This window comes from Sinocyclocheilus rhinocerous, unplaced genomic scaffold (genome assembly GCF_001515625.1).
Source record: "Sinocyclocheilus rhinocerous isolate Xijiao unplaced genomic scaffold, SAMN03320098_v1.1 scaffold20, whole genome shotgun sequence".
NCBI lineage: Eukaryota > Metazoa > Chordata > Actinopteri > Cypriniformes > Cyprinidae > Sinocyclocheilus > Sinocyclocheilus rhinocerous.
Window position 1 is genome coordinate 2,116,915 of NW_015640468.1, and position 22,840 is coordinate 2,139,754.

Consider the following 22,840-nt stretch of genomic DNA (forward strand, 5'->3'; position numbering starts at 1 on the left):
GGCGCACTGTGGGGGTGGCACTTCTTCTGGGAGGGCCCGCTTTTTCCACGGGAACCTAACGGAAGACCCGCAAGGGACAGTTCAGGGCCGGATGTTTAAAAAGGAAAGAAGGTGTTTCTTTGCCTTTTAAAGCATCTCAATGTCATTACTGTACAACAGACACTCCATCTCCTCTCACAGTCCTTTCTGTCCCAGCAGGGCCACCATACAGTCAATTATCAATCAATAGTATATTTTTCATCATGAATAATACACCCAGACAGTAGGGGGCAGCGTTCTAAACCGTAATCTATGAATGATATGTGGTGAAACCCAGAAAATCGAGTGCGCTTCACTTAAGATTCTAGCTAAACTCTCATTAAAATATTAATAAACTGTTCAGACTGCATGTGCAACAAAAAAATCATAAGACATTTACTGTTTATACACATTGACATGACAGTAATCTCAGTTTTAGTGACAATCATCTAATTAGGAACTCCTTAAAGGAATAGTTCAACCAGAGATGAACATTTGCTGAAAATGTACTCAACCTCAGGCCATTCAAGATGTAGATGAGTTTGTTTCTTCATCAAAACATATTTGGAGAAATTATTAGTATTAGTATAAGTATTACATCACTTGCTCACCAGTGGATCCTCTGCAGTGAATGGGTGCCGTCAGGAAAACATCAAAGTCAGACTAGACAACTTTTTCACTGGAGAAAGTAATATTAATAGCCAGAAGCAATGGTTTAAAGTTAAAAAACATCTTAATGACACACAAGACGTTAACGGATGTCTGGATTACTTGTGGACTATTGTGATGTTTTAATCAGCTGTTTGGACTCTCATTCTGACGGCACCCATTCACTGCAGAGGATCCATTGGTGAGCAAGTGATGCAATGTTACATTTCTCCAAATCTGTTCCGATGAAAAAACAAACCCATCTACATCTTGGATGGCCAGAGGATGAGTACATTTTCAGCAAATTTCCATTTTGGGTGAACTATTACTTTAACAGCAAAAACATATCTTTTACATGCCATAATTTGCCCTTAATATCAGTTGTATAGTTGCATAACACAACATTTAAATGAATATTTATGCTAACAGCAACATAATCTATAATGGTAATGAAAAGAGAAGATAAGTATTTAATTTACCAGTCTTTTGACGTAATCTATCACCTTTCAGCATGGTAACTTCACCAAGGGTGTTGGAGCCAAATCAAACCTGCTTTAAAAAAGCTTCATTTACAAAAGTGGCTGCAAGAATGCATAAACTTAACAATCAATTCAGTCAAGTTTAGGAAACAGTATATAACTAAAATCTACTCTTTAGAGAGATAAGGGTAATGATACTTATGCTTGCTGGACATTTTTGATCATTCTTATAGAGTTCATGGAAATAGTGCACCCCAATCACACACACACACCTTTATGATCTGGCTGACCTTGCCAATGTTTCCATATTCATTTCAAAAGCATTTATTGTGAATTTGTGCTCAGTGTGGTATGATAGTGTGCACAGCTACAGGAGAGGAGAGGGTTTGTCCCAGGGCTTACACTAGGAAGCTACTAAACTGCACACATTGAGAAGAGAAGGGGTGGGGGTAAGGGGGTCTGGGGTCCAATTCTGACCGTGCAACAATGGCCTTAAAGCTTCTTATGACTTACAGTAGGAGTCAATGAAAGATGAACATTATAATAGACAACACCCAGAGAAACAACTGAAGATACCAGCTGTGCCTGTCTAATGCACTGACTGCAGTGGACCAATCACAGCTCTCGGAGCATCCATACTTGTGGTACTGTGAACCGATGCACAAAAAATATGACATGGTAATTCCAGGCCATTAGAATTATAGGGGTGTTTTGATGAGTAACTTGGTCGGTGCATGTATCTGTAGGGAATTTGTGTGCATACTAAGACTGTCAGTTTAACACTATTTAACTGCTATTAATTAAATTGTAATTTTAATGAAAATGTCTTTTTTAAATAATAAAAATATTGTTTTAATAAAAATATTCTTTATATATGAATATTTTAAATAAAATGTTAATATTGAAATGGCAAACATTAAAAATGACATAATTATATATTAATAAATTATAAATATAAAATATAAATATTAGTAAACAATAAACATATTAATCAGTACATATTAATGAAACATTTAAATATTAATAAAATATTTATTAAAATAAAAATGCCATTAATCACGTCTTTTAGTTCATATGTAAATTCTGAAATGGTGATTTGAGCCATTCAAACTTAAAAACATAAACTTAATGATTTTGTGAGTATGTGACCAATTTTTATAAATCTTTTGTGTAAATGGTTGGTGTGAATGTGTCATATGCGTGTGTTTTGTGCATACCAGGAGCAACAGTAATAAGGACCCGCGTCGTGTGCATTAGACGAGGACAGCGTTATTTGTGGTATCCTCTGTTGCTCACTTACGTGACAGATACTGAGCCGTTACGGAGTGAAATGAACACTCTTCTTCTGTTTTGCCAAGCAAGTGAGAAAAAAAAAAAAAACAATGCCATGATGCAATGCATTTCAATTGTCTGCACAATGAATATGAGAAAAGAATCACAAAACTTTCAGTACAGAAAAACCTTGATGGGTCCTGATGATTGAGCAGAACATCCATCAGCAATTATATTTTCTTTTTTCTCTTTTCTTCTTTTTTATACAGACAATTGTACAATATCTACATCTACAGATAAAATCATTCTTGAACTCTCTCTACTTGCAACATTTGTTTTGTGTCTCTCTTTAAGTTCATAGTCTTATATATCAGCAATATACAAAAACAATTCTTTTGGAAACATATACAAAAAGGTTGTTGTTGTTTTTTTATCTGGTCTCAATCCGTTAAAGCACCTTAAAAATTTCACGGTGGTGTCAAAGCATTCTGAAAGAAAATGCATGCAGTTCTACATGGTTTCAGTTCTCTGTACATCAAAACTATCTCCTCTATTATAAATTGATTTCACTTTTAAACACAGTTACATTCATAAAGCATCTATTACAATGCCTCACTTGTGAATTAGGTAAAAAATAATAGTCTTTTAGTGCTTCTTTTTCCATAAATAATAACAATAAACAACTAGTAATCTGGCACGTCTCTTTGTGTGAATACTTCTTTTCCAAACAATGCTTTATGAATATGCAATTTCATTAACAGTTCACATTTCTCCACCGCAGAACATCTGACATAAAAATAAAGGTTCCTCAGTCTTGTATATTACGGTATGCCTCTGTGTTTAGTACGCTGTCTCTCTTTTGTTTTCTGTTTTCCTTCAATGATCCATCAGAAAAGCAACCGGCTGTCACACAACACAACACACAGACGGAGAAGAGGGAAAAAAACAGCGGAGCAGGAAGGAGATTTAAAAAAGAGCGAATGGATGACAGAGGGCTAGTGTGAAACAGGATGTACCCTTTTGTTCTTTGTCCGGGACGGGTGGTCCTGGGGGTGACGGCTCGGGGTGTTGGTGAGGTAAACCTCCACGTCATCAGGCACTTCTTCGAGAAAGTTGGAAGGGATCAGACCCTTGTGTCCATTGAGCTCCCCCTGAATAGAAAACAGAGGACATCATGCATCTAAGGCTAAATCCCAGTGTGGCGGCTCTCCTGTGTTCAGGGCTAAAAGCAGGACTAACCTCAAACATGAACAGCATTAGGTGTTTTGCAATACACATTCGCGGAATAGTACAGTGTCTGCACCAAAAACAGAGATGGTGTGAATAATTTACTCACATAATAAAAGCCATCCTCATCGATCTCTCCAAAAACTGTGATCACATCACCTGCACAAAATGTCAGCTCAGCCTGAAGGGCAGAAAAAGTAAAACATGTTAGATATCAGTCATCGTTCATAACTGCCATAGAGCTAATTTAATATGCAATGGTTACAACCACAATGCAGATGTATTAATAACTTTAAAGGATCAATTAATCATAAATCAGCCTCTCTCTCTCTCTCTCTCTCTCTCTCTATCTATATATCTCTCTCTCTCTCTATCTATCACACTCTCTCTCTCTCTCTCTATCTATCTATCTATATATCTCTCTCTCTCTATCTATCACACTCTCTCTCTCTCTCTATCTACCTATCATGTCTATAGGGGACTTTTTCTCACTTCTGGACACTTACACGCTATTTAGATATTGAAGACAACATAACTTTGACAGAATTAAAACCTTCAACCTACATGAGGTTTAGGTCTAACTATATACTCCTAAAAACAAACCTAAGTAACATCATATATCTATAAGAATCTCTACATACCCTATCAGAATGAAAATTAAATAGCAATAATTTATAGCAACATTCTCTAGTTCAGGTTCAAAACAACATCCACCAGACCTGTGAAATACACACACAGATCAACCAACACTGGGCAAGGCAGGTCCTCTCTGTCAGACTGGGAGCTGTGTTCACAAACCACAGTGATTGTGTAACCCTTTACCTCCAGTCCAACAACAGCAGCAAAAACCACACACAGTGTCACAAATAACCATTCCCTATTCCTTTCATAGGAACTCACTCACTTACAGCAGAGCAGATTTCACAAAGCCTTTATAAATGCATTATGATGATTCGTGATATCCAATAAGTTCATGCATACACCTTGGAATTCAATTCAATGTTCACTTAAGCATCACGGAATATAAAGCTTTTCGTTAAGCTTATTTCCTTAGAGAATCATTCATCAAGCAAATTATGAAGGTTTTAAAACACATTCAGTATAAAATGCAAATGTATTGCACGTGCATTATGATCTTTGGGTCCTGTAAGTGAGATGTCCAGACAGTACAGGTGCTGATGCAGTGCAGTGAGCTCCCTCAGCAGGAAATAGAGTGTCATTTGGCACAGGCCCAGTGAGTGTAGACTCACTACTTCCTTCCACACTCACCTCCTCACTCTGCAAGCTGCCCCCATAGCGGGAATATTAAAAAACTAAACAAAATGACAGAAAATATACATTTACTAAAAACTCAATTACAATTTAAAAATTAATCTGAAAATATATTAAAAATAATAAAATAAAATATAAAAAGCTAATTTAAAATATTAATAAATACTATAATAATGTAAAAATAATATTAAAACTGTGCACTGTGCACATAACTGGCAGAAAGGGGGAGTTTGGGGGAATCCTGTTTTAAAACAGGAATTCTTCAATTCTGTTTGGCACAGAAATGACACACTTCAACTTTAAAAAGGATAGGTTCACAGAAGAAAGTCACACAGGACTAGAATGACGTACAGTAACAGTGAGTAAATAATGACAGAATTTTCATTTTCTTTTTAACCAGAACTTAACATTTAGAGCTGCCATGTGCCATCTGAATGAACAGTAACAATTAAAACACAAACCACACTGTTGCCCCAAAAGCATGGAAAATAGGCAGAAAATGAATTTGGTGGCTATTACAAAGGCAGACATCCAGGCAAGCCAGCGTAAAATCAAAAGCTTATGGGATGAGACAGTAAGCACAAGAAAAAGCCAGGGCAAAATGGAGTCTATTAGTACCTCCACATCCACGTTAGGTGAGCTCTCTCTGGGGTCATAGTCATACAGGGCCACCATCCTCCGCGTCGACACCTGGTGCTGCCTTCCACTCCTTTTGTTCCTCTCTGGAAAAAAGAGGTTAAGAATAAATGAGCAAAACAAATAAATAAGCAATAAATACGGAAGAGAAAGAAAAACAAAGTACTCTTTGATGATTAAAATGTTAAAATTAAACAATATGTCAAAAAAGAACATGATTTATGAATGACAGCAGGCCTTGTTGTAATAATGACATCAAGACATACATATTGCATAGAATGTCTATGTATTGCATAGAATTGCATATTACCAAGTGTTTTTTCTTTTCAATGTTAAAATACTTTCTACTAAGCCAATACAGCAACATTGACAACCAATGGCATTTAATATTTATTATCATAAATTTTAACGACAATTAATTATACAAATTCTGCAAAATATGTTCTTCGCTGGCACATGCAGAACTTTTTCTTGAATACAGTCATGAAAAAACAGAAGGTACATTTAGTAGACAAGTTATCAATATCAAATCCAAATGTCCACTATTCTGAGCTGTAGGGTCCAAAAGTTTGAGTCTACAGCATATTGAAAAATCCACATTGAAAATGAAAAGAAATAGAGTTTGAGAAAAAAATTAAAACAAAGAAATCAAAAGTAAATGCATGACACTGATCATATGTACTCAGTAAACTCAGTCAGATGTTCCTACTTATAGCTCAAGATGCTCTAAAATATAAAACAGAACCATTTTCAGAGCAGTTTCAGACTTGTGGACTCTACTGTTCAATCTGCATTATTCCCTGTATGAGGTGTCAGTGAGAACAGAAAGAATAACTTATGCTTGTGTGACATTCAAGTGTTGAAGGGCAACATGGAGGTGAGCTGTGAAAAGGCACTTAAGTGGAAAAGCAAAGAAAGGTTTGAATGAGAAAACTGGTGGAAAAATTTTGTGGGCACAAACCTCTCTTGGATTTCCGGGACCTGCGATTAACTGAACGGCCATCTTTGAACCTATTACAGTTTACTTGAAAAGAAAAGAGGAAAACAAGAAAGAAATGAAAGAGAGAGGGGAAAGAATGAAGGCAAGGAAGGCACAGGATTTAAAGGAATAATCCATCTTTGACAATCTGCTATGATTCCTTTATTTTCCCAGATGAAAAAAGTCATACGAGTTTGGAACAACATAAGTGATGATAGAATTTTCATTTTTTGGTGAACTATCCCTTTAAGAGTTATACTGTATACTGTAAGGAATAGTATGGAAAAGGTAGACAACTTACAGACTAGCACCATGTTAAATCTTAAATCAGAAAGAAAGAGAATAGTCAGAAAATGAAGCATATAGGGGTGAGATGGACAGGGTTCAGCACAAACTACCTGTTAGTTCATATCATACCTATTTTCTCAATGGGCGTGTTGAGAGGAAGAAACCCCTGTTTGAGCAGCTGGTCCATCATGTCATCATCATCCGTCTGGATCTCTGAGACCATGTTACAGGGGATGAGCCCGCTGCGGCCACAGATCTCTGCCCTATAGAATCCATCTGTGTCCTTCTCTCCAAACACCTGGACAACACAGCAGGGACATAATTGAACTCATTTCATTGCCTTTTTAATTACACTCTCTCTAATGTCTTGCACTACCGCTCTACTCAATTTTGTACGGATTATTCACTTATGCTTGTATTATTTTCATTTGTATGTCACTTTGGATGAAAGTGTCTGGTAATTAAATAAATGTAAATGGACACTGCAAACAGAAGATATTATTAACATTGAAATGGCAAGATGGCAATGAACTGACTTGCACTAGACTAGCACTTGAAATCATTATAAAGCCATATACATATGAATAGATATAAAATACAGTAAAGTAACAATAAAAAGAACAATTTAATAATCAGTTTTTTTTTTTTTTTCAATACTGGCAACTATATTGTTACAAATATATAAATATAATGATCAATTATTTTATCAGTCAAAACTTCTGTATTGGTGCATAGAATCAAACAATATAATTTAATAAAATATTTTTATACAATTAGTCATGTATAAAATTATTAATGTGTTTTTAACATAAAAATATTATTAATTATAAATCCATATAAATATTTATATACATAAATATAAATGTAAAAATTACTGTTGATTATATAATCATTATATTGCTAAATTAATATTTGAAAAATTATAAATGTATAATTTAATAATCAGTATTTTTAATTTGGACAAAAAACATAAATATCATCAACAATTGGTATCAACTTTTTATTATTGGTGCATCCCTAAATAGAATAGAAACCAGAATAGAATTTATAACATACAATTATGAAAGCACAATGTAAAAAAATAAATTAATAATTCTTATTATCATCATATAAATAAATATTTATTATCATTTATTTATTATATAGAATTAATAAAAAGTGTAATATAGTTATAGTAATAAACAATATTGAATATATACTGTATTGATACATTTATATAAAAAATTTATATTAATAATTTAATATTATACTGTATAATTTAATAATCACTACTTTTAACTATTGGCAATTAAACTGGCATATTAATACATAAATATAATGATCAATTATCTGTATCGATGCATCCCTAAATAGAGTAGAAACAAAAAGTCTTAAAAAGTGGAAAGAAATGAAAAACAAGCTATGAAATTAAATGACTGCTGAGAATTGCTTGACATCACTCAGTTCAAATCAAACCTTTATGATCTGGCCCTCCTTGAAGGGAAGCTCCTCTACAGCAGCATCAGGGTTAGGAGACATTGACAGGGGGTCATAGTCAAACATGGCCACAAAGATTCGGGACAAGTCCTCTGGCTCTGACTCATAGTAGTCTGGAGACCGCCGGTCCCGTCCTCCATAACCATCTGAAACACAGGAGAGGGCAAGCTTCTGCTATACACAGAAACCAAAGGACAGCTAAAGCCAAAAAGAGACCGCAGCATGCTTAGCCTAATCTATATCCTCAGAGGCATCAGTCTGTGACAGCTAAATGTTAGGAAAATTACATACAGTATGCTGCTATATGACTATATGTCATACAGTACGATTCCTTCTTAAAGTGAGACTGCATCTTAAAACTACATATCAACATAAAATACTGATAAAAATGCGAATCACACTTGATACAAATGCATGTTCCCTATACAGTAAAATGATCTAGCACACAGCACATCAGTGGGATAATATACAAGCATACTGAAAACAGAAGAATGCAGTAAGAACATGTTTGAAACCGCCATGCATATTAAAAGGGAACAATAAAAACATTGCTGTTTTACTGTAACAACCTACAGAACGTTCTTGGACAGACATGCAGCAACTCACTTAGCAATACTTCACTGGAATGATCCACTACTAATCTCTTTTCTGTTATCGTATACCAAAGTCTTAGAGAGGAGTAAATACCAAATCTAGAAGATCCGATCTAGAAGCGCTTTTCATTAACTGTAAGCCGTTCTATCTAGAAGCGCTTTTCATTAACTGTAAGCCGTTCTATTCGCCGCGGGAGTTTCACTCGTTCATTCTCGTGAGTATTTACATTCCTCCGCAAGCGCACGTGAGCTCAGCTTTACAGAAACTCGCTGATCAGATCACAGAGACAGAGCAACAACACCCGGACTCTGTTTTAATCATTCTCGGGGACTTTAATAAAGCAAATCTTTCCCGTGAACTGCCAAAATACAGACAGCATGTTACATGTCCCACCAGAGACAGTAATATACTGGACCATTGTTACTCCACAATAAAGGATGCATATCGCTCGGTCCCCAGAGCAGCTGTAGGACTCTCTGACCACTGCCTGGTTCATCTTATACCGACTTACAGGCATAAACTTAAATCTGCTAAACCTGTAGAAAAGTCTGTAAAGAGATGGACCAACGAAACAGAGCAGGCATTACGAGCCTGTTTCGACTGCACTGATTGGAGTGTTTTTGAAGCTGCCACCAACGATCTGGACGAGCTCACGGAATCTGTAACATCATATATCAGTTTCTGTGAAGACATGTGCATCCCTACCAGGACTCATTTAACATTTAACAATGATAAGCCATGGTTTACAGCAAAACTTTGTCATCTTCGTCAGGCCAAAGAGGACGCCTACAAAAGGGGGGACAGAGTCTTGTACAATCAGGCCAGAAACACACTGAATAAGGAGATTAGAGTGGCCAAGAGGAACTACGCTAAAAAGCTAGAACACCAGTTTTCTGCCAATGAGCCTGCATCAGTGTGGAAAGGCCTGAAAGACATCACCAACTACAAGACACCATCCCCCAGCACTGAGGCCAATCAACAACTTGCTGAAGACCTGAATGGGTTTTACTGTAGATCTGAAACTCCCAGTCTAACACCCCACACCCGCTCTTAACATCTCTCCACACAACCATCAACACCTCCTGCAACCCCCCTCTCAATTAAAGTATGTGCAATAACCTTATACTTATTTATCACCCTAAATCCTAGTACATCCCTACAACTTTATTTTATTTTATTTTATTCTATTTCTATTCTATCTATAGCACACCTGTACATACAATTAATTCTGTTTTTGTGGTTTATATTTATGCATGTGTATTTTATTCACATCTTATTTTTATTATCTGTGTGTTGTTGTTGTCTCCGTGTACTGGAAGCTTGTGACACTATAACAAATTCCTGGTATGTGCAAACATACTTGGCAATAAAGCTCTTTCTGATTCTGATTCTGATTCTGAAATAGTAGACCATGACAGTTAATTAAAAGTGTATATGGAGCTGATAAAAGTGAATCATGCACCCAGTTACTGATAAGGATATGTAGAACATTCACAAGCAGCATTTAAAATCACAGTTATTATCATAGTCCTCTATGAAAGCTGGCACAGGAGTGAAGACATCTCTGCTCTTATGGTTTGCAATCTTACCACATCCAACAGTAGAAAGACATTCATGCAAATGAAACAATCGAGGATCTCAAATGAAGCTCAGTAAAAGTTGAATGATGAGGAAAAGGCAACAAGGGGAGCAAGAGGAGGAGAAGAGGGGTTCACAAACACTGTCTGGTGTTTTAGACCACACAATGAGCACAAAGAAAGGAGCAATCACCCTTAAACAGACCGAAACCCTAACCTAATCCTAGTTATCTGTAACTAAAATAAAGAAAAATTAACATGGAGGAAAGGTAAAATAATAGTACATAAATAGAAATTGCCTCTTGATTAAAACCTAAATATACATATAAAAGGTAGCTCAATAAATATGCCTCATCCATATTTGTCTTCCAAATGTTAATGACAGGCTCCTGCATGTCTATCAGGTAAAGGCAGCTTCTGTTCTTTTTAAGGTTAACAATACAAGTACAGCTCTAGCAACTGTGTCTGAGACATGCTTCTGATTTGTAAGCTATGTTTGTTTACAGTACTACATTTACAATGTAAATCTATAGGTTAAAAGAAATGTGAAGCTTGTATTTTTGGCTAAATATATGTGCTGTTTGAGCTGTACAACTGTCCCAAATTTTACTACTGCTGAACTTCTGTGTAGTTATTGTACATGTTTGCGTCCCTATAATTAGCCTATTTGTGAAAGTTTAAGGTTTAAGGGTCTAGCGTGGACATAACAGGAGCTGAAAGACTGGATATGACTTAATTTAAACAAGGTTAATAAAGCAATATCGTCACACTAATCTCATGTATTATGTTTAAGTTTTGTGGCTGTACTTCTGAGACCATGTGTTTTATTTTTACCATTTATTCTGGTGAAACTGCTGTGAGGCATTGTCATTTTTTTAGAAACTGAAGAATTTTTTTGTAAGAAAATTTTCATCTGTGATAAACAGCATGTCACAGAAGCAGTCAGTAGAGCTTAACCTGCATTAAGTTAAGAAATAATCATTTAAAGACCCCATGAAATTACCTGAAAAATGCACTCTGCTTTCCTGAACTGATGTTTTTCCTACTGAAAAAGGGAGTTTGGGTGGTACAAAAGTTTGTTTTAGTATATGCCAACAGTGTATTTCGTCAGTATTTAGGAGTGGACTAGGAGTTGACTTACCTAAAGAAAGGTAAGTTTACACACACACACACACACACACACACACACACACACACGTGTATGTGTGTGTATATGTATATATATATATATATATATAATTCATATAAAATAAATATTAAACTAATATAATATAATATAATATACTACTATATTATACTAGGTTGCTATGACAGTTACACCGATTAAAACCAATCCCACTTCTTCAAACTGAAAAATAAGAGTTTGCTCAAACTGAATTTACCTGAGTAACTGAAACTGGCTTTGTAAGCTATTTGTATAGGCCACTCAAAGCTAACAGAAATGCACTAAAAGCCACAAAACTCTTACTTTGATTTCATAAGGGTCTTTAAACAAGATACTCTTGTAATAATCTGATATATCAGTTCAAATTTGTTCTGGTAATTTTGGTTAAATTTTCTTTTTCATGGAGGAGCCACGCCACATACCATATCGGTGCTCTGTTCGCTGTGGGGGCCATGTCCTGCGGTGGGCTACATTGGTATAGTAAACATCGTCCTTGATAGGTGAGAGGTTCCCCTCACTCCCCTCACTGTTATTCTCCACGGTGATCTCTATGGAAACACCAATCAGAGCATTACAGCCACAGCCCCTCTACTCAGCCAGTGAGTTGTGGATTATGACATTTTCAAGGCTCTCGATGTGTGTTTTAGGATCGGAAGTGCCATTCTATAGCACTAAGGCATTAAAAATGGCACACTGATCTTAAAACAGTATTGAAAGCCGGCTGACATGAGTTGCGCCAGAGTAAAACAGCAATGTTTAACATGATGGTTGTCTAGGCGACAGTGTGTGGCCTGTTAAGAGTACGGTACCATTTGTATACTAGAATTAATCCTTTAATTATTAGTGAATCTGAAATAGAATCAATGGCAAAGGTCAACCAAAAGTGACTCCAATGGCTTACAGAACACTGGAACTGTAATCATGACATGTAAGGAAAACAGAGGAACACACAATAGGTGTCTCTACGAAAGACACTAAAGGAAGGGAGGGAGAGTCCAAACATCATGTGACCACACTAACCAATGGAAGGGACTGTCATTGGTCTTCTCTGAGCGGGTGGATAGCCGTGATTCGTCCTACGGCCGGAATGGTCCAGTCGATCCGAGCGTCCTGTTGAGGGAGAGCTCCCTAAAATCTTCAAAAGCAAATATTAAAATGTTAATCAAAGCCTGTGGTGCTTTAAAAATAGATATCATATTAAAAAAAGATTCCCATCATCCCCCCCCCCCAAAAAAAAATTAAACTGATTTCTTTAGAGAACGAGATTCTATCAAAACAAGTAGGATGAACCCGCCAAAACATTCAACATAAACAATTGAAACAAACTCTGACAACAACATGAGCAGGGTTTTGGCAGAAATCAGATGCTTAACTAAAGACCATTTTGGTTTTTGTTCTGCTCCTCTTTAGTTCATATGGTAAAGTTTTCAATGTAGTTTGTGATGAGCTTTTTAAATCATATCATTCTAAATTATGGTCTGCCTACACTCGTAATGTAATGTGTTGAGTATATAAAACTGTCATTACAACTATTTAGCGTGCTCAAAATCTGTATATGACAGTATTCAGGACCTTAACCACCACAGACATCCTGGGAGATTTCCCCGGAATTTTCAGAATAATGGACAATTTTTCAATATCTCATTCTTGAAATTTTCATTTGGTCCCCCTCGAATATTTAGTACTATTAGGTCAGTAGTGCAAAAACCTTGATGTATGAGCAGGTATTAGAAGAAAACAACTATGGGAAGCAAAACACATCAAAAAATGATATATTTGTACTACTCAATCCAAATAAGTGAGGATGAGTTATCTGTTCAAGCCCAAACTCGATGCCTAAACAAACCAGCTTTGACCGTTCTAATCAGTGGCACCACATTCACTGGCTTGAATAACGTGTCCATGGTGCACTGTTAAATGTGCAGATTAGCCATACTTTTGGTCTTTCCAGCTTCCCATTAACAACTGTCAACCAGTGTTTCCCAACCCTGCCCCTGGAGGCACCCCAACACTACACATTTTTAAACTCTTCCCAATCAAACATATCTAAATCAACTCATCAGTTCATGAGTAGAGACTCCAAGACCTAAAATGGAAGGGAGACATCCAAAATGTGTCCTTACGGGGTGCCTCCAGGAACAGGGTTTGTATACACTGCTCTAAACCAGAAGTCTTCAACCTTGCTCTTGGAGACCCACTATCCTGCAAAGTTTATTTCCAACCTGTTTCAATACACCTGCCTGTGAGTTTTCAAGTGATCTTGAGGACATGGATTAACTGGTTCAGGTGATTAGGGTTGGAGCTAAACTCTGAAGGATAGTGGGTCTCCAGGAACAGGGTTGAATACCTCTGCCAGAAACTATTAATATGAACTCTAAAGTATAAGTTGGAGGACTGTGGAAACATTGTCATTTGATTTGTGACTCTTCTTACATCAGAAACAAGAAACACTCAGAAATGGCCTTTAGGTAATCAAAACAAATCTACACATCTAAAAAAATTTCACTAGACACTCTAGGAATCAAACAAAGTCACATGAGATCTAAACCAAATCAAGAAAGTCAAGAAAGATCATACAAGCTAAAATCCCCCCCAAACATAGTAATATCAAAAGGTGAAATCAAACAACAACATAAAGTTAAGCAACGTCTAGCAAAATAGACCAAACAAAAAAGCAAAACAAGAAAAACAAAACCAAATAAACCAATGACAGACTGGGTGGAACACCATGAACAGAAGAATGGTTTAATCGATTGTCGATGAGAACACAAAGCAGTTGGTAGATGAGGAGAGGGTGGAAGTGTGAGAGGAGGGGTAGGAGACACACACCAGGGGTTCATCCATTGCCCTGTTGAGTCTGGCCACAGAGTAGGCCCTAATGTCCGTGTGATGGGTCCTGCCAACCTCGCTCAGCCTGCCCTCGCTCCGGAACCTGCGTTGGGGATGGTGAAGGTGTGGATGATAGTGGTAATGGTGGTACGACTCCCGCATGCTCCTTGTCTCCGGAATGGTATCCAGGAAGTCCTCCTCCATGCTGCACTGCCGGGTCAGTGACCTTTTCCTGCCAGCAGCCAGAGCACGCCTTTCCACAGGCCCCTCACTGTGGATCACCCGCATGTTGGGGCCAGAACCCACCCGCAGCGGGCTGCCCCCCGTGTACGAGTGGTAGCTTCCACGGTAGCCAAGCGAGCCCTCCTCCTCGCTCCCGCAGTCTAGTCCGCTGTCTGGGCTCTTGGTGGTCTGCCTGCTACTGCTGCTGCTCCAGCACGGTGGCCGCTCATCTATGGAGCTGTAGCGTGGAGAGGAGCGCTGCCTCTGCAGCCTGCGGACGCTCTTGCTCGGGGAAAGGTGGTTAGACTGCCGTGAGTCCTGGTCGTAGGGCTGCGGGCTCCTGCAAGGAGTGCCTGGACGAGCCTCCTCGAAACGCAGCCGCTGACCCATGACCTCCACCCCGGTGTCCGGTTCCTCCTCGGCAACTTCCGGGATGCTGTGTAGCCGCTTGTGGGAGCGCAAGGAGCGCTGTCGTACCACCTCCCGCTGCAGGTCCCAACTGTCCCGGTCCACCGCAAGGTCCTGACGCCTGTAATATGCCTTTTAGAAGCCGGAAAGGGTGATTGACGGAGGAGCCAAAGTTTCAGTTAGATTTGGACGTTTTTCAGTTTGTTAAAATCGGGATTTTTTTGGGTGGGTTTTGTTTGATGGTGTTAGAACAGGCAGAGAAGATAAAACAGTGTGCAAATAGAGAACAAAATGGGAAAAGAAAGACAAAATAAAGACAGAATTAGTTATCGGAGGTCATGGTCGAATGTAGGGCATGCAGTCTCATTCCATGACGGACATGACATGCGACGGAAGGGAATCTGTAGAAGGAAAACGTCAGGAAATGCAAACCGTACAGAAAATGAGAACTGGAGATTATCACATATGCAGGGCTCATTGAGACAATCCACTAACAAAGCACAGTCCAACAACAACAACAAAAACTACAGATGAGAATTCAGAACACAGAACATTAAGAAATGAATAACAGGCAATCAAAGGATCAAGACTAACGAATCTAAGGACTATACAGTACATGAATAAAAAAAATAAAAATAAAAATGGAGATTCATCTGCCAAGCAACGAGTGAATTGTGTTAAAAAGTAGACCAGTAACCTGGAATGGAAATTAAAAAATATATTATTAAAAAGGCAAATCTATTTTCAAGCCTATTTTCAAATCTAGTTTAAAATTTCTACATCCTGATACACGTAACAGATATTTTTAGATTAAGAGGTGATTGCTACAGCAGCATATTTTTTAAAATTATTGTTGTTTTTAGTATATAAGTTTGACACCACTGCATATATATAGTTTTTTTTGTATCATACCAAACTGTAGCACAGATGTCTGCAGTTCGAGGCAAATCATATCTCAAAACAGTGGAATATTCTGTTATATATATAAGGTGTTAGTTTTCATACCACAATCCCAATAGCTGCCCAGGTCTCCAAAAACATAACTCAAAACAAAAATGACAAAAACTGAAATATAATATACCATTTATTGCTTCATATATTCAATACATCATGTATTTTTGGAACCCTTTCTGTATAATACTTATTCATAAATATATTTTGAAAGAAATCTTAACAGTATTAAAAATTTTTCATGAAAAGACAGATATTCACAAAATTGTAAAATTACACTGAGAAAAGTAAAACTTAACAGAAGTGTAACCAAGAGACAAACATAATCAAAAGTGAATAACTGTTTCATTTAAGCAGACTTTACTTAAATGAGATTCCCAAAATGCCCTTGGAATGATATGTTCATTTTCACCTGATCATGTAGGAGCTAATTTGACACTTGAAACAGGTTCAATTTATGTAATACTTATGCATAGAATACACAAACAAACCCTGTGTTTATTTAATAATAATCACAAACACATACAACCATGGCGTTATATTCCATGAGGTAAACACTTCAGGCATAGCAAACAAATACACACTGTATATATCTGCACATATGTGATTGTCATATGCAATAAATCTAAGAATCTGCAAGGAGATTATAGAGTAATCCAGATCAATTTTTACTAGATACAAATGCATAGTGATGCAATACTTAAAACTGAACAACAGAGTTTGCAACATCTGGAGAGCGTAAAGCATATTAGATTATTTACTCATGCATTGCGTGTGCAGCCTCAGGTTAAGCCATTCAGATGTATCGAGCTTTGTATGACTGGACAGGCTTATACAAAGCTGGCTAAATGACTGGATGATGTCGAAGTTTGGTAGTGCAAAGCAACCCAACCCACAAACCCACTTTTAGGACCCAGGAGAGACTGAGGATGGGGTGACCTGTTAAGATCCTGCCGCTCAAGCTTTTATGCAACATCAGAGGTCTACCACCTCCTGTTTTAAATTCACCATCACAAAAACACACAAAAAAACAACTCTAGTCATATATTCAGAACAAATCCACTGAGTTACTTTATAACAAAAATACTCTTACCTCTAGAGACCACCTTAACTGAACTGCAGTTGGCCTTTCAAGCCTATTCTATAAGGTTGAAGTGCCAACCATCTAGTACCACCCCTTGGGAGGAGCCCTACAGAACACGGCATACTACATCCCCCTTCGTCTGTCCCAGCCTCTAGCCTGCGGCCCTGTGGCCCACGCCCAAGACAAACGGCGACCGGAAGGGTGTCTGTTCCATACCTTTAATGTGTTGTGTGAGTTGATGCTGCGGCGGCGCCCTTCTTCCAGCTGCATCTCCGAGTACAGCTCCTCCTCATCCTCCTCCATGATGTCAGACAGATCGGAGCCCCGACTGCTCTCAGTGTAGTACTCCTCACTGTGGCTATAGTGATGATGCTGGAAATATACACACAGAGATCTTCATGATTTAACACTCCAGGAAGAAATCTTTAAAACTCAACAGAAATCTCACGTAATTAGAATTACACTCTGGTTTTCTAATGTTTCTGGTACCTAATTTTGCCCATGAATACTTTGTTCTTAATTGGTTTTGCAAATGTCTTTGTTTTGTTATTTGTATAACTTTGATGTTTTGCTTGGTTTCCTTGGATTTTGTATTTGTTTCATTTGTGAATTATTAATTTATGAATCCAAGGAAAACAAGCAAAACTTCAAAGTAAAAAAAAATATATAATAATTTCCCTCCCTATATTTAGACCTGTGATTTATTTGCATGTTCTTAAAGAAAGAAACACAACACAAAAGGAAAACAATGTAATGAGATAAAAAAATAAAAAAATAAAGGAAACAGATAAATAAGCACAAAGTGGCCCTGAACATTATTTAGGCCCATATTTGAGGGCCTATTTGGCCCACATGCAAAAATGTACGAATGCTATATTTTATCTCAGATTTTATACTTGCCTGATTATAAAGATATATAAAATGTTATTTGTATCGATATTTCTTTGTGTCAGGATAAATGTTTGCATTTTTCATTATTTTATGTTAACATTAAGTTACAAAATATAGTTATAACCAACAATTTGTAATATACATTATTAATTCAATAAAATATCAACATAATATAAGTATAACATAATTCAATATAATATATTGTAATATATAATATATATAATATTCAATATAATATAACACTCGGAATGTACATTTTGTAATAATTTGTAAAGCATAAATAAACAGAAATGTCCATTACTTGTGTTGGTAAAGTTGTCAGCTGACTAAAAACTCCCCCCGTGCAGTACAAAAAGATTGCTATTTCTTAGACTCACGTGTCTGCCCAGCTCAGAACCTCTGAGAAACTCATCCACAGAAGCACCTCTTCGCCTGGCGTGAGGGGAATCATACCCATCCTCCTCCTCATCTGAGTTTAATGAATGCAGAGCGTTACCCCTGTCACTGAAGATGTTCCTCCTCTCCACCTGAAACAAGATCATGTACATTAAAACTCTGCCATACTGCTTCAAAGCATTCCAGCAATCCTCCATTCTGACATCTTGTTCATCAACTTCCTCATTTAGCCCAACAAACCAGTGGATTTACCCTGCTGTTCGGGGCGCTCCTCTGCGCCGCCTGGCGGGCTATAGCACGAGCCACTGTGTTGGGAATGGGCACTCCCTGAGGTTGAGGCAAGATCCTCTGAGGGGAGGGTGAGCGCCGGCCCTCTATGTGAGGGGGCTCCAGTGTGTGTCCCGGGTGTGAAGGGGGCGGAAGTGGTGACGGGGCTCTGGGATGTGGCTCCCAGGGCTGCCCCATTCGCCTGCCCATCTCTGGCTCTTTGGTCCTTGTGCTGATATTGTCCTCACAACGACCTCCTGCGCTTCCAGACACTGGATACGGTTCAGTTCCACCGTAACAAAATCTGCTGTGGGGTACATTATCTCTGCTATCTGAAAACAAACAAACAAAAGAAATATGGGATAAACAAATGTGCCTTTGCAAGGATAAACAATGAGTGTTTTCTGCAGATACAGTCAGGCAGTTACTCAGATTTGTACTTGACCTGCTATTTTTATTAGATATTTTCACTGCCCCCATAATAAAAATGATCAACTTTATTTTTAGCATTACATTTTGTGTTAAAAATAAAAACATTTAATTTATATATTTTTATTAAAATAAAAAATATATTAATAAAAATATGAAATACTTCATTGATAATTTTAAATGTGATAGAAATACATTTCATATTTTTAATTTTGAAAATAATTATAAATCAAAATATAATACATATATAAACATAAAATAATCTGCATAATGAAATAATATATATTTTAATACATTTTATTTTGTTTGTTTGTTAAAATTAAATTTTTACGTACAATTTATTTTTTAATTATTTACAAGTACATACATATTATAATTTATAGTATTTTATTTCCAATAATAGCTGGAAATTACACAGCTATATTTTAATTATGTGACAGAAATAAATTCATAAACACTTTTGTTAGAAAACAGCAGCATATGGTGATTTGTTTATCATTTTCAACCAATTACAGATGATATTTATAAGAGTATAACAAGTATTCTCACACTTTTGACAAATGTTAGACAGATAGATGCTTAATGCATCATAGAAAATCAAATGTTTAAGCTTGTCAGGCAAAAAAAAAAAAACTTTAATGTAATGAATGTAAAACAAGGTGACAAAATTACAGGGTCATGCTTCTTCACACTGGCCCTGGACCATTTAGACATCCTTATTATTAAGAGCAGCATATTTCAAACCTACTGGTACATGGAAAACATCTCAGAAAAAAAAATACATTTGTATATATATGATACATAAATAATTGTACTTTTTTGTCTCACGAAAAGAGGTTAATATTATTTCAAAATGTGTTTTTGTCACATTGTCCAAAAAGACTTACATAAACCCCTGCATTATATATAACACAGGGGAAACACTGGCCATGAAATGACACAAACGATCACCTGATGGAGCCAGTGAGCAGTGTTCAAAAATGTGAACTAGCACAACATGTTCAACCTCCAAGCTGACCTTAGACCTTTCATTTAGGCCTTCATTAGCAGGGCCCACTGCTTATTGCAGATCAGTAGCTGTTATGCACAAATGGTGCATGACGACAGTAAGAATCAGCAACATCACTTCACCTTTTGACCTTTAGTGCAGACTATGTAGCCGATTACATTGGCTCCATTGGAAGTGCCGGTAGGAGTGAGGGAAGGAGGCTTCCAATGGATCTGCAAGACTCCAGGTGTCTGTCCCATCTGAACTTGCACATCCTGAGGAGGTAAAGGAGGACCTGAAAAAAAAAAAAGAGTTGCTACACTGTTTCATGATTCAAGCAAATCTGTGTAGGTCTGCTATTGTGTTTGTGGGTGGGCTGTGACATGCATTCTGCTTTCAGAAACACGTGCATGCTTGTGCATGAAAATTTGATGCATGTGTAATGTGCATGTGGGTGTGTATGCGTGCATTTTACAGCCGTAAGGGATGCCAGCTGGGCATAGACGACAGTGTATTTGCTTATGTCAGCACTCTGAATTTATGTGGGCTGATTCATCTTAATCATACTGAGAGTTTTATGTGGCTGCCAGCAATAGACCGCACCATCTCAGAACCTAAAACACACAATGCTCTGTTATCATTTCAGCTGTTTTGCATAACAGTACAGAGCAGGCATCATTCACTCCATCTCTTGCTTGGTTTTAATTCAAAACATTTAAATGTTTGTCAGGGCTGGTTATCAATACAGATTTCCTAATTGGATTCGATTTTGATTCACAAACTCTCATTTTTTTCCGATTTGAATCTAATTGGGATTCAATTCCAATTCATTTGCGGATATTTCAGTTATAATGTCCATTTTGTTTGCATGTTCTTCCATACAGAAAGAAATTTTCTCTTTGACAGGTTCAAATCAGAAACTCTTCAAAACAAAATGACTCATAAGAGTGAATCATTTCAGTAATCAGGCTACACTTATCACACTGCATGTTTCTGATTCACTAAAAACAAAAGGCTCATTAGAGTCATTTGCTTATCAATCCGACTACTCTGACCATACTGTATGATTTTGATTTGCTAAAAAGAACTGGCTTATAAGAATCACTTTCCTGTGAATCTGGCTACTGTGGTCATGCTGTACTACAAATTTCTGATTCACTAAAAAGAATCAGCTCATCAGAGTCATTTGTTTGTGCATCTGGCTACTCTGGTCATGCTGTACTGTATGTTTTTGATTTGCTATTAAGAACTGGCTCATAAGAATAATTTGTTTTGTATCTTGTTTTTGCATGCAGCCTGGGACAGGTCTTTGCGAAGACTACAAGAACCAGACATGTCCTCTGCACAGACCCTATGGCCAGCTTTAACTTTAACACCCCACCAAACTCTGGTGTAATGTACAGTAGCCCGATCTTCAAGGAGAAGGAACTGGATGAATATTTTGAAAGATGCCAATCCACAGTCTGACTCGTGATGCAGCCTGGAGTTAAACCACACCATGTTGGTTCATCTGGCCAGAGGAGAATTGCCCCACCCCCCACTGAGCCTGGTTTCTCCCCAGATTTTTTTTGTTCCATTTTTGTCACCAATGGAGTTTGGGTTCCTTGCCACAGTTGACTTTTGGCTCGCTTAGTTTTGGACACTTACTATTTGGCAATATTACTGACTTGACTGCATGGACACTATTGGATGAGAACTGAACTGAGCTGGATGATGACATCACAGCTGCTTTCTAGATGAATTAAACTCATTCTACAATTGATGAAATTTACAGTTATTTAACCAAATTGAATCAACAATGAACTGATTTCAACTGAATAATGACTGAGGAGCTTTATAGCAGAATTTAATTTTGATAAATTATTTTAACAACTTTTTAACTGCATTTAATTGAGAGATGCCATCACATTTGTTGTATACTAAAACACGAATTAAACGGCTTTGTAAACTGTAAACGGTTTCCCAGTGACAAGCACCCACTCAAACAATCAATTAAGAAAAGCTATCCTGATGTCAGAGAGCAGGTAATCCTGTCACAGGTTTTAAATCTTCGATGGATCACACTAATCCACACTGATCACTTCTCTGCCCACCACATGACAGATCATCAGGGGGAGCGCTTAATCAATGGACACCCCTCACTGATCAGAGCCCACGGGCCGCTGACCGGTCCAGAGACGTCAGGAGCATGATTGAGTGCCTGTGGAAAGACAGTGGATTTAAAAGTGGATCATTTAAGAGGAACTGGATCAATGCTCTGTAATTGAAAACAGCTCAAAGGCCGTCTTTATCTGATCAGGCCTTCATCTGAGGCCGCTGTTGCACGGGTAAATGCCTGCAGATGGATGTCATGAAATAAAAGCCTGCACCGTTAGTCCGCAGGGAAGCCCGCCGATGGGTTTACGTTGCCCTGTGCATATTACAGTCTGTAGTTGGGGAACACAATGTGAGCGAGACTAGACCGAGGGTTCATTTATCTCAAGATGTCAAGACGTCCTGAGGCATGCACTCCACTGTGCTGGAAATTCGATAATCTGTGAGCAGGACCGTTCCATCATGAGTGGCCTTCCCTTAATTAACGTTCTATTTCAATTAAAAGTATCAATTTAAAAAAATACATCAGAGAGAGGCATTGTGGGAGAAGAAACATTCCTGTTAACACTTTAAAAGCATGACTTCCATGTTCTTAAATTTTTTTAAAACAGAGAGAGAGAAAAAAAAAAACTGGGTGCACAAAGCCAAGG

General features: G+C 37.5%; 1 protein-coding gene across 1 annotated transcript in view; it reads right to left on the bottom strand.

Moving 5' to 3' along the window:
* LOC107753130 (RIMS-binding protein 2-like) overlaps positions 1 to 22,840 on the bottom strand; it is a 162,605-nt gene that overhangs the window by 2,457 nt on the left and 137,308 nt on the right. The window contains 15 exon segments of the mRNA XM_016569256.1: positions 3,434 to 3,568; positions 3,754 to 3,825; positions 4,914 to 4,945; positions 5,534 to 5,638; positions 6,514 to 6,576; positions 6,949 to 7,117; positions 8,275 to 8,441; positions 12,054 to 12,179; positions 12,652 to 12,766; positions 14,461 to 15,222; positions 17,342 to 17,497; positions 18,394 to 18,543; positions 18,665 to 18,903; positions 18,906 to 19,011; positions 20,240 to 20,391. Coding sequence (XP_016424742.1) covers positions 3,434 to 3,568; positions 3,754 to 3,825; positions 4,914 to 4,945; positions 5,534 to 5,638; positions 6,514 to 6,576; positions 6,949 to 7,117; positions 8,275 to 8,441; positions 12,054 to 12,179; positions 12,652 to 12,766; positions 14,461 to 15,222; positions 17,342 to 17,497; positions 18,394 to 18,543; positions 18,665 to 18,903; positions 18,906 to 19,011; positions 20,240 to 20,391 — 2,549 coding nt within the window.